This window comes from Marmota marmota, unplaced genomic scaffold, assembly GCF_001458135.2.
Source record: "Marmota marmota marmota unplaced genomic scaffold, marMar, whole genome shotgun sequence".
NCBI classification, from domain to species: Eukaryota; Metazoa; Chordata; class Mammalia; order Rodentia; family Sciuridae; genus Marmota; species Marmota marmota.
In genome coordinates, this window is record NW_026000243.1 from 2,340,392 (window position 1) to 2,353,557 (window position 13,166).

Genomic DNA, 13,166 nt, shown 5'->3' on the forward strand with positions numbered 1-13,166 from the left:
CTGGAAACGACCTCTCTTCTGCAGTAAAATGTCATGCCAGTTCACTCCTTTTATTTGTTCTGCACTGACGAGGCTCAAACTCTCACTGAATTAGTGCAGTGAGATTTATTTCCTCCAAATTTTGAACGGCTTAAGAGAGATTGGGGTGGAGGGGGCGGTCACACGGAGGCGGCTTGAGGGGAGCAGAGCAGGGAAAGGATCTGGGAGGGGGAAGGTGAGCTCTCATGGAGGTCAAATGTCCTCAGCTCTTTGGAAATAAAGTCTAATGACCATCTCTCATATCTTGTTCATTGCCTTCTGGGCACTGGGGACTGAGTTTCTACATTCCTGCTTCTAGCCCCTGAAAGATGATGATCTACAGTGGAAGGTCCTGGACACCCAGAGAAGGAGCTCCCTGAAACCCATGATCTGGGCCTGGGGTTGTAGCTCAGTGGTACAGAACTTGCCTAACATGGGTGAGGCTCTGGATTCCATCCCCAGCACCGCAGGGGAAAATATTCTTGTTGGATAAACTGAGGCTCCAGAAGGCCAAGGTCCCACATCTAATGGGAAATCAGAGAAGGGTATTCTTGGCTCAGGTGGCTTATATGCCAGCTCTCATAGACCCTGCCCTATTCAGAGTGACCCCTGAGCCTTCCACCAAGACTGCTGGAAAAGACTCTTTGAGGGTGCCTGTTTTATGAGGGATCCATTGGAGGGTAGCTTTAAAAATAAAGGTCAACCCTTAGGCAGGAACAGGGCAACTGGGGAGAAGGCAGATGACTCCCGTAACTGGGTTGGGAACAGTCCTAGAGAAGTCCCACAGCTGCAGCAATGGAACTTAGCACATTGTCTCAGCAGTGCCAGTGCTTTAGGTGGCAGATGAGCAGATAGCAGTCTGGGTTCATTTGAGTGATCTAGGAGGACAGGGAGTGGGAGCTATAGGCAGTCCCTCCTGGCCCTGGTATGGGTCATGTGGAAAACTGTGAGTAAACTCAGACTTCATATGATCTCCATGAGGCAGATGGGACTCCTGGGATGGGTGGGAGGAAGCTGGCACAGAAGCATGGGGTATGAGAAGAGAGCACCTGCCCAATCCTCAGGTAAGGAGCGCTGGACAGATGTGGCCAGGCAACCTCCATCAAGTCCACCCTATACTCCATGGTTGGTTAACTTGGGGGGAAAGACAGGTGGCATGTTCCCTTCTTAGAGATAGGAGAAGCCATAGATGACACTACAGGGAGGCTGGGGGCATTGCTCAGTGGTAGAGCACTTGACTAGTATGTGTGCGGCCCTGGACTCCATCCCCAGCACTGAAAAAAATAAAATAAAAAACCATTCTGGGAGAGGGAGATCTGACACCTGTGAGTAGAAGAGGTTTCTAACACAGACCTATTCCTGGCTCTGCACAAAAGGTGTGCATTGTTCCCCAGTGTGTGTGAGAGCACCTCCTACCTCATCCCACAAGCCCAGCTCCACCTGAGTCTTTCCAGGCACTGGACTCTGCTGCTTGTTTTCTGCCGTCCCTTCCTACTACCTCTCTCACCTAGATTCTCTTCCCAAAGCAAACTGGGCTTATTCCTGTCTCAAGTGCTTTCTTTGCTTTTCCTTCTGCTTAGAATGCCTGTCCCTCAGCTCTTTGCATGACTGCCCCCTCATCATTTGAGGCTTAACTTAAATGTCACCTCCTCAGAGAGGCCCTCCCAGACCGCTTCTTCCTTTTGGGGGGCAAGGACAGAAGCAGAAGAGATGTTCTTCCCCTCTCCCCACCCCTAGTGCTCCTAGCTGGGATGATTCTAGTCACAACAGACCACACCTGCCCACCCCACATGCCACTCACATGGTGTACACAGGAACACACAACCACACATACACAAGACATACAGATAATGCACAGAACGCACGTACACATGGTATTTGTGGCACACAAAATCGACCCCCCTGTTGCATATATGCAATACCACGTGCATACGTCCTGCACAAACACAATACCATGGGTGCACACGGTGAAAACACACTGGGAGGTACATGGCACTCCTATACTTGTTCTATTGGCAGTCTGCATTCAACACCAGTGCACACATGTGTACACATACACACACATACACATGCATGCACACCCCATCACCTCTCCACCCAGCGGCTGTGCACCCTCCCTCCAGTCAGTGAGAAAGGAATGTGCAGTGACCGCGGCTGCCGTGGGTTGGGGCAGGGGCTGCACCCCCACCACCTGGCACGATGCTGCGGATTATTAGTTCCTGGTAATTTAGTGCCCTTGTACAGAGTCGATTTGTGCCTTTCATTCCTAATTGATCTAGTGGCTGTTTAAATGGCAGCAGGCATCTGTTGAGAGTAGGAAGGTTCATAAGGCGCAATAATTCATAACACCGTCTGGAATTTGCCTTTCATGGCCCTCAGCTAAACCACTGCAGGGCTCTGCTTAAATTACAGCCACTGAGGCTTTCTTTGGTATTCCACTCAGGGCCAGGAGAATCTTGCATTAAACTGGGATCAGGTTAGATTAGACTATAATATGCTGCAGTATTAGTGGCTGCAAATGAAGACTTATACTGGAGTTTAACCCCTTCACCTGGTGTTCTCTTTGTCTTCAGCCAGATGGCTAAACTCACCCATTGTTTTTCCCTGCCAGCTTTCTACCAGGGCTCAATAGATCTTCTGGTAATTTGAGGCTGCGGATGAGCCACCCTTAAATATTGACCCTCTTTCCCTACAGACTGTACATCTAACCTGCAGCCTTGAGGCCCAGGAATTTATGCATCAGCTCCCAAAACAAGGGTTAGGGAGACAGTGTCTGAGGGCAGCCTCTGCGAAGCCTAGCAATTCATGTGAAGTGGGAATTTATCTTTTTTCGTCTCCCATCTTGCCTGAGCCCGAGTAGAAAAACCCATACAGTGTGAGAATGAGCAGCAGTGGGGGTAACCATTATATGTCTTTTGTCCAGAATTGTAAGAATTCTGGAAGGGGACAGGAGCTTGGGGGTTCCCCTACTCACTTACAAATGCTGTATATACTGTGTAGGCTGTATATTCAATTCTTTCTCAGTGCGTCCAACTGTAGTGTGCCAGAGGGGAAAAGCATTGTCTGTTTTCCTTTTCAGACCTTAACTGTGTCCTTCAATATGGTAGCCACTAGCCACATGTGGCTATTTAAATTTAAATTAATTAAAATTCAATAAAATAAAAAATTAAGCATCCTAGTTGCATAGTCATATTTCAAGTATTCATTGGCCTCATGTGGCTAGTGGTTACTGTATTGGACAGTGCAGATTACAGAACATTTCCATCACTGTAGAAAGTTCTATTGGACAGTGATGGCTACAGCATTCCCTCTGGAAGAGACCCCAGGGGTCAGGTACAGTACACATTCCTTCTCTCCCAGCAAGCAGGGCTGCATCAAAAAGAAAACTGCATTTCATGGTCCCAAGAGTCTGAGGAGACAGACCAGAGACTGATGTGTGAATGCTTTTTTTGGAACTGTAGGGAAAGAGAATGGGGCTCTCCAGAGTTCAGGGTCAACAACCCAGGCACTAGCATGAAATATGCTGCAGAAATAAATGTGGTATGCACTTATGCATGCAAAATAAGTATGTATACATATAACATATATATTCAACAAATATTTGTGGAGATCCACATACCTCTACTTGACTCTAGATGAATAAGGTGCACTTGATTCCCGCTCACAGTCTAAGTGAGGAAGGAAGATGATAAAACAAACAACTTAGAAACTATCAGCATTTGGAGGAAGTCAGGGATCTGTGATCTCTAAGATGACACCCATATAGCCATTTAGGTAAGGAGTTCAGCTCACACATATACTTCACAGAAACATGCCCACACATGATAGAATGTGTGTGTGTGTATGTGCGCGCACACACACACACAGTGCATTCATTGATTCATTCAGTCACCTAATATTTATATATACTTGCTTTGACAAGATCTAGGGATACAACAATCATTAACACAGGGACAGCCTTGGAGGTGAACAGTGAACACATAATGATGCAAATAATCATTTAATTAACACTGAGCTAAGAGTAGGATGACGGAAAAGTGCAGGGTTGATGTTATTCATATAATTGGGATATCTGACCTAAACCGAGCCTGCCAACAGACACTGGACAGGTGGAGACATCTGCCTACCGTGTAGGCAAGTATTTGGGCTCATGCACATCCCCCGCATACAACTGTTTGTGTACATCTGCTGCCCTCAGTTGCTCTAGACATTGTGTGTGTATGTGTGTGTTTCTATGATGTATATATGTGAACTGAAGTACTTACTTAAATGACTCTATGAGTCTTAGCTGGGATGACACCTACGGATGTTCACATCCTATATTTCTCTGGATATTTCCCATATTTCTTTCCTGAGTCAACTCTGAATCAGAAATGGACACTTACTTCTTTGAAGGGTTATAACTGCTCATCCCTCTTCAAACATCTGTATAGTTTATCTATCTAAAGAGAAAAAGTAGGAGCCCTCTGAGGTCCCAGGTACTAGGGGACTGAACCCTCTATGCCAGGGCACAAACATTGCCATTAGGTTGACCCTGGGGGCTGGGGACATTCTCAAGGAGTGGGACCTGGGGAGAAGAAGTGACGGGAAGGAATGTGGGGAAAGGAACCAGATGGCTTCTGAGCCCAGCCAGCAGCACGGTCTCTGTGTGTGCGCATGTGTGAGTTCTTGATGTCCCCGCAGGCACCCTCTTTTCCCGCTCCTGACGCTGCTGTTTGAGAAATGTGAACAGGCCACCCAGGGCTCTGAGTGCATCACCTCCGCCAGCTTTGATGTGGACATCGAGAACTTTGTCCACCAGCAGGAGCAGGAGCACAAACCCTTCTTCAGCGATGATCCAGAACTGGACAATCTGGTAAAGACCCTCCACCCCACACCCTGGCCAGAATCTCCTACCCTTTGGTCCCCCTGAAATACCCTGGAAATGTTCCTTTTGTTAATTTATTCAACAAAATATTTTGAGTCCCCACCATGGGACACCAGATGCACCATATTAGCAGCTGAGAACCATGTCTAAGTTCTTATACCACGAGCTCCAGGAACTGACTCTGCTGCCAAACTCCTTCCTGTCTCTGCCCATGGTGGCACCAGAATCTTACTCCCCACCATCCTGCAGAACAGCCAACTGAAAGGAGGGTGTGAACTCTAAGGTAGCTACCCCAGGCCTGGAGTCCTCCTAGAGAGGAACTGATGCCTCGAATGCTCCTGGGTAGAGAACGAGAGTCACAAGCATGTTCAAGCACATCAACAGAAAGAGCTGGGGACCCGGTCATCCTAAGAAGACCAGCAGAGAGGCCCACCTGCTTAGGGGACACAGCAGATCAGGTTCTCCACCAGTTTGCCACTCAGATCATCACTATAGTTTACAAAAAATACATTGCTGGGCCATATCAGGGAGTTTTTGTAAGCTCAGTGGGATCTTTGTGAATTTTCATTTTAGGTTTCCTAAGCAACAGCAATCACCAGTTAGGTTTGGTGGCCCCCGACCTGTATGGCATCTGAAATTCTCCTCTGTCCTTGGGAATTCTGCTGCAGGAAGACATTAGAGAGGCTGCTCTGTGTGTCCATCACTCTAAATAGTCCTCCTGGAATTATTAACCACAGTTCCTAATTTTTCTGTGGGTGGATTGCCCAGAGTATGCATGGTGAATTTGGAAACTCTGCAAAACTCTCCCTCGTACATTGATTGATGATAGTGCTGACCTCTTGCACCCAGCAATTAACTGGTACCTGTTCCAAAAAGGAGAACAGAATTAGAAAAGCAAATGTGACTCCAAAAAGGAAGGAAGAAAAATTACACACACGTGCGGGCACACACACCTACATGTATAGTACATCTGCAGAACAGATGTAAAGGACTTTGTTATTATTCTGTGCTGTGAATTATCCACACCGCTGTTTCAGGGTTGAGTGTGGTCCTTTATGAAGTCCAGAAGAGTTACCAAAAGAACCCACTCTGGTCTGGAAATTTGTGATGTTGGATAAGGCTATTTAGAGAACAGGAGCAGGCCCCGAGCAGAGGATAAGCACTGCCCACTGTCAAGAATGTTGGTGGAGGCAGTGAGAGCCCCAAATCCACCTCTGCTAGTCCCTGACACTCCCTCTTTCCTGGCTTTGATTGAGCAGCCCCACTTCCCAAAAGGCCGGGCTGCTATTTTGGAATCCTCTGGGAAAGCTTCCCTTTACAGGTTCACCAATTGGCCAACTATAAAGTGCAGGCTGGTCTGGCTTGCCTTGCTCCTCAGCTAATCAGAATCAGACTATAACTGGGAAGCAGATTTTTAGAACCTAGACCCAGACAGCCATGGAGCCAGGAGATAAGGCAGTCACTTCTGCAGGAGTGAGAGTGAACCTAGGGACCAGGATCATCCTCCTCACTTGACACAAAAAATACTGGTGTAGCGGAGCATGGTGGCACATCCCTGTGATCCCAGTGACTTGGAAGATTCAGTCAGGAGGATCTCAAATTTGAGACCAGCCTCAGCAACTTTACAAGATCCTCACAATTTAGTGACACCCTCTCAAAAATAAATAAGGATTGGGGACGTAGTTCAGTGGTAAAGCCCTCCAGGTTTAATCATCAATAAGAAAGAAAGAAAAATAGCAGCTTGGAAGGCTGAAACAGGAGGATTGCAGGTTTGAAGCTAGCCTCGGCAATTTAACGTGACTGTAAGCAATCTAGTGAAACCCTGTTTCAAAGTAAAAAAAAATTAAGTTAAAAAAATTTTTTAAATTTGTTCTAATTAGTTATACATGACAATAAAATGCATTTTGACACATCATACATAAATGGAGTACAATTTCTCATTCTTCTGGTTGTACATGATGTAGAATCACACCAGTCATGTGATCATATATGTATGTAGCTTCTATCATTCCTACCCCCACACACCTCCTCTCTTCACTAACCTCTGCCTAATCCAGAGTACCTCTATTTTTCCCTAGCCCCCCTCCTTATTGTGGGTTAGCATCTACATATCAGAGAGAGCATTTGGCTTTTGGGTTTTTTTGGACTGGCTTATTTCTCTTAGCATGATAGTCTCCAGTTCCATCCATTTACCAGCAAATGCCATAATTCCATTTTTCTTTAAGGCTGAGTAATATTCCATTGTGTATATATACCACATTTTCTTTATCCATTCATCTGTTGAAGAGCATCTAGGTTGGTTCCATATTTTGGCAATTGTGAATTGAGCTGTTATAAACATTGATGTGGCTATGTCATTGTAGTATGCGGATTTTAAGTCCTTTGAGTATAAACCAAAGGGTAGAATAGCTGGTTCAAATTCCATTCCAAATTTTCTGAGGAATCTCCATACTGCTTTCCATAATGGTTGCACCAATTTATAGTCCCACCAGGAGTGTATGAGTGTACCTTTCCTCCCCGCATCCTCGCCAACTTTATTGTTGCTTGTATTCTTGATAATTGCCCCCCCCAAAAAAAATTTAAAAGGGCTGGGGATGTGGGTCAGTGGCTCAGTGGTTAAGCACCCCTGGTAGGCAAAAAATAAAGAAAGAGGGGGAGGGAGGAAGGTCAAGAGAGAGAGAGAAAGGGAAGGAAGGAAAGGAGAAGGAAAAACAAAACAAAACAAACAAAAACAGAGGCCCAAGTTGGGGTAAGGAAATACCTAAAATTGGACTGAAGAATATGAAGGAATTTAAACCTTCTTACAAGGCAGGAGTCCTGGAGAAACAAACCTCACATATCTATCCCACCACCACCTTCCAGGTGTAAGACCCACTGAAGACAACCTCCCATTCTAGCACAGCCTAGAAAAATCAAAACGTGGCTATGTTCTGCCCTTGCCAATATTGCTCAGGTCTCTCAGCATTCTGTTCAAAGAATCAGATCTTTTGATTCAATCCAATAAAACTGGCTTGAGTGTCTGCTATATGCCAGGCCTTTACTAGGGACATGAATGTTGTGGAAGATACCCTAGTGGTCCCAAGCTTCTGGTGTCCCCTGGGCTTCTGTATCAGATAGCTGGGCTGGGAGTGGTCCAGCTGGTGGAGCATCTTTAGGAGGTCCATCTTGTCTCATGGACCTGATTTGTCTAGATGAGTTAGTCAACGATTGGTTGATTATGTAAATTGGGAGGTTTGAAACAGCACTTGAAAGACAAAAGATGAGCCTAGCGTCCCCATTAACTGTTTGTGACTTTGATGGCTGGCTGAACTGCTTTGAAGCTCGGTTTCCTCATCTGTAGGACTAATATACCTATCTCATGTGACTGTAATTTAAAAAAAAAAAAATTAATGAGGTGGCTCATGGAATTGGCCTTTACAAATGCCTGGCACCCAGGAGATTAATCTCAAATGCAATATCATCATGGCAAGGTGTTCCAGCTCCCTGACCTAACCTCCTGGCCACCAAAGAGATTTAATGGCTGAAATTAGGGGTGGGGTGGAGGGGTGTCAAACAGTGCCCTTTGCCACCCCGGCTCCTGGTTCTGTGTCAGGTGGGGAGATGAAGAGACCAAGCACAGGAGCCATCATTAAAACAAGAATCATGTCGCCAGCACAGCCGAGATGCACATAATTAGAAATTAGAAAAAGGTCAGATCGCGTTATTACCAGCTCAATCAGCTGCCGAGTGCCACAGCCAGTTAATTTGGCATCTGTATTTTTTACAACCCCGCACACGTAGCCCAACGGACTGTAACTCTTTATCCGGACAGATATACTGCGCAGCCGAGCAGGGACATAAAATGAGGGACCCCAAGCAAATGAGCTGAGATAATTGAGAGATTTATTTTATATATATATGTGTGTCAGGGTGGCTTTCCTTTGCCCTTGAATACTGACTTTCGTAGATGGGATTGTCAGGAGGGCACCTGGATCCCCACAAACGCGGAAGGTCCCTCCCCCTACTCTCCTCCCTACCCAGGGCCAGCGGGCAGCTTTGGCCCCGCCCAGCTGTCCTGGGTAGGCTGGGACTCACTCCTCCCAATTCCTTGCGGGCCTCCCTCCTCTCCTCCCGCGCATTGCCAGTCTCTCTCTTGCTCTCTGCAGTCTTCTAGAGTCGCTTTTCCAAACAAATCCCCATGGGAGGGCTGAGTCACTTCTCCCAAGCTGCCCCAAAGATCAGAGAGAGCATCCCAGTGTAGATTTCTGAGCGAGCTTCCCTCCCTGTGAGCTTGCCGCTGCACAGCTCCCCTGCTGCGGGGAGGGGGGGGGTGGAGCTCACAGAGAGTTGATGCCGGGGAGGGCGGACCTAACCCCAGAGAGAACCAAGTCCAAAGACACTGACATCCAGAAAAGAGAACTGACTTGTCAGGACCAGAACCCAAATTACTGACTCCTGATTTTAGATTTTATGCTCCTCCCGCAGTTTCCCCACCTCTTCTTCCAGGTGGCAATAAAGCCCTCACTTACAAGTAAGAGAGTGCCTCTAATAAAATCTCCCCACCCCCTGGCCCAGCCCACACTCTGACACTCTCTAAGTCCCTGTCTCCAGTTTCCATGCCATGGAGGTAGCTTTCCACTCAAAGTGGTTAAGCTGGACCCCCTGGGGAGAGGGGGGCTCCAGTTCCCACAGCCCTGGTGCTCACCAAGTCTATTTCTTACCTGGTCCTAGATCCTTTCTTTGGGCCCAGCAGCCTCTGACTGGCAGTTGGTAAAGTTTGTAAAATTTGCAAGTTCCCCAAACCCCTTTGAAAGGTAAAAGCTTTTTGTTTTATAAAACCTGATTTACAGGCCCCTGGTGCAGGTCCAAGGTTTTATATATTATGCAAGATTTCAAACTAAGGCTGTAAAACGTACGGTTTCAGTTTCATGCATGGAATTTTTTTATGTGTAAATTTTTTAACATTTATGGGGCACGTTTTAATGAGACTCTGGTGCGGCTCAAGGGACAGATTACGGCTGCCTGACCGCAAAGCCAACTCCAAAATGGAGCCGCCCAGATCCCTGGGCCCACTCTGAAGAAGCAGGCCAGCGGCTAGAGGTTGAAAAGAAGGAGGCAGCCCAGATCTCTGGCCCAGGAGACCACAGGCCAGCCCCGTTCCCAGAGTTATTCACTTCAGCCTTCAATCTAGGCTCTGCCTGGATAGCAGCGGAAAATCCCACAGACACCAGGAAAGGGAAAGGAAATAATAATCAATGCTGGTAATAGTTAACATTTATGGAGCACTTACCAGGTGCCAGGTACCATTCTGAACACTTTATATCTATTATCTTATTTAATCCTCTTTCCAAACCCACAAGGCATGTATTAATACTCTTCCCAATTTTCACTTGCCTGGCATACTAAGGCCCTGGATTTAATCCTTCAGCACCAATATATGTTTATATATATATACACACACACACACACACATATATATATATATACATATATATGCATATATATGTATATATATATATATATGCATATATGTGTTTATGTGTATATATCGGGCCCAAGGTAAGAAATAGACTTGGTGAGCACCAGGGTTGTGGGAATTGGAACCCACCTCTCCCCAGGGTCCAGCTTAGCCACTTTGAATGGAAAGCTACCTCCATGGCATGGAAACTGGAGACAGGGAGGTAGAGAGTGTCAGAGTGTGGCCCCTGGGGGTGTGCCTTTGGGGGAGATTTTATATATATATATATATATATATAAAATCTCCCCATTTTAAGAGGTGAAATCACTAGCACAAGATCACACCACACAGCTAGAGAAAGGAATCAAGCTGTAAACTGCAACCACACTAAACTGTTACACCACCTTATAGCCAGCCTTTTACGCCTTTCTAGGAACCAGGGTTTTTTTTATGTCTTTTCTAGTCACATCTCATTTAATCCTCAATACAACTCTGAGGAAAGTGTGTGTGTGTGTGTGTGTGTGTGTGTAGGGTGTGTGTGTTGCTGGGGATGGAACCCAGGGCCTTGTCTCTGAGAGGTAAGAGCTCTACCACAGAACTCTACCCCCAACCCATGGGAGTCACAATTATCATACCTATTTTACAGGTAAGGAAACTAAAGTTCAAAGATTAAGTAAATCACTCAAAGTCTCACAGTAGGTGAAAGACTCAAGATCCTCAGCCTCCGAAACCCATTGTCTTTGGGTACCCTACTTTGCTATTTAATTCACAAAGTTACTCTGTGTTATGATTTAGATATGAGGTAGCCCCCAATGTGTGAGACAATGCAAGAATGTTCAGAGGAGCAATGATTATGAGAGTTGTGATCTAATCAGTAGATTAATCCACTGATTAACTGAGTGGTAACTGTAGGGTGTGGCTGGAGAAAGTAGGTCCCTGGGGGTGTGCCTTTGGGGTTTATATTTTGTCCCTGGTGAGCAGAGCCCTCTTTCTGCTTTCTGGTTGCCATGTCCTGAGCTGCTTTCCTCTGCCACACCCTTCCACCATATCTGTTCACCAGGATGTTCTGCCTCACCTTGGATCCAGAGGTAAGGACTCTACTCTGTGTGAACTGAATTTTCTGAAACTGTGAACCAAAATAAACCTTTCCTCCTCTAAACTGTTCTTGTCAGGTCTTTAGGTCACAGTGACACAAAGCTGACTAAAACACCCTGTGAGGTGGTTGTTGTTATCCCCATTTAATGAGAAGAAATCAAGGACCAAGGACCTTGTTGCAAATAATTTTTATAGCTGGAACTTGAGCCCAGTGGGTCTAACTGTGGGAAGTCCAGCCTCTGTCTTCTGTCCTCTCCTGCTTCTCCACATTCTGAGGCCATCAAAGTGGAAGTGCCAAGTTCCTTACTGGAAAGTTCCTTAACTTGTCATGTATGATAGTTTCCATAAAATGTTAATTCAGGGCCCTTCTGGCAGTTTCCCAGTCCCTAGTTTCACCTTTCTTCCATTTTCCACTTTTTATTTTAGTGACACCGCATGTCCAACTGGTCAAGCCAAACTGGCTTGGTCTAGAAAAATTCTTGATTAGATTTTAGCTCTGACTGTCCCAGTGATCCACAAGAAATTTCAGAGGACATTAAGGAATGTGTGTTTCTAAACTTCTTCTTCTGTGGGGGAGAGTTGTCCTAGCTCCCCAAATCACAAAAGAGGAAGGAGAGGGTGGAAGGAACTAACATCAAAGACAAGGAAACCTCCCTGATTCCTACAAGGAAGTGAGCAGGTTAGCTAATCTCTGAGCCTCCTTATTCTTATCTCTGGAAGAATGATAGATAATACTGCCTGTATCCCTGTGGTGATGAGACTCAAATGAGATAATGGAGAGAAAAGCATTTTGTAAATTTGTAAAGTGCTATGTGTACAAATGTTTTGAAAGACAAGGAATTATTATTATCAAGTGAAGAAGCCAGGTACCACAAGAGAGGCGACCATTTAGAAAAGAACTTGAAAGTGTGTGTGGGGGGGCACATCGATGTGATGAATTGACATTTATTGAGGACCTATTGTATGCCCAGAACATTTGCATACATGGTCTTCTTCAATTTTCATAATAACTTGAAGGTGTAGGTATTATTACCATCCATTTGTACAGATAAAGTATAAAACCACCTGTCCAAAATGCCAGGTAATAGATTTGGAACATCACACACATGACTTCATAGAAAACAAGAAGCCCGGGTGTTCCATACTTTCCTTGGACTGTGGTACTTCTGTACATGTTAAGAGACTAAAATGTGAGATTGCATCTTGCTTTGCTTTTTTTGAAGGGGACTTCTTTGAAGAAGAAGGCTGGATCTTTATTTTGACAAAGAAAGAAATGAGAAGCTGAAAAATAGATCAAAACCTGAGAAAGGAATTAAGGACACATTTATCACATTTGGTGATGATATTAAATTAAGTGGCATTGTTATTGCCACTTAGAAGGCTTGGAATAACGTTTTACATGACCCAAATCATTTAGAAAAACTGTTTAATAAATCAGCACTTTATTCTCACTTAAAAATGCAAAAATCTAAAATAAAAATATATGAGAATTTGGGGCTGGGGTTGTGGCTCAGCAGTAGAACGCTCGTCTAGCACGTGCAACGCCCTGGGTTCGATCCTCAGCACCACATTAAAAAAAAAAAAAAAAAAAGGTGTTGTGTCCAACTACAACTAAAATAAAATATTTTTTAAAAATATTTGAGAATTTAAAAAAACTGGGAATTATTTTTTCACTATCCAAATATGAAATAACAGTTGAGAAACCAATGGGATATTAGAAACTACTGAGCTTTTTAAAAATATGTATTT

At 45.1% G+C, this 13,166-nt stretch overlaps 1 protein-coding gene across 18 annotated transcripts in view; it reads left to right on the plus strand.

The window, feature by feature from the left end:
* Pknox2 (PBX/knotted 1 homeobox 2) overlaps window positions 1-13,166 on the plus strand; it is a 265,198-nt gene that overhangs the window by 210,437 nt on the left and 41,595 nt on the right. For all 18 annotated transcript variants that reach the window (XM_048796085.1, XM_048796083.1, XM_048796084.1 and 15 more), the window contains one exon: window positions 4,702-4,873. In XM_048796085.1, the coding sequence (XP_048652042.1) occupies window positions 4,702-4,873 (172 nt within the window). The remainder of the gene's footprint in view (window positions 1-4,701; window positions 4,874-13,166) is intronic.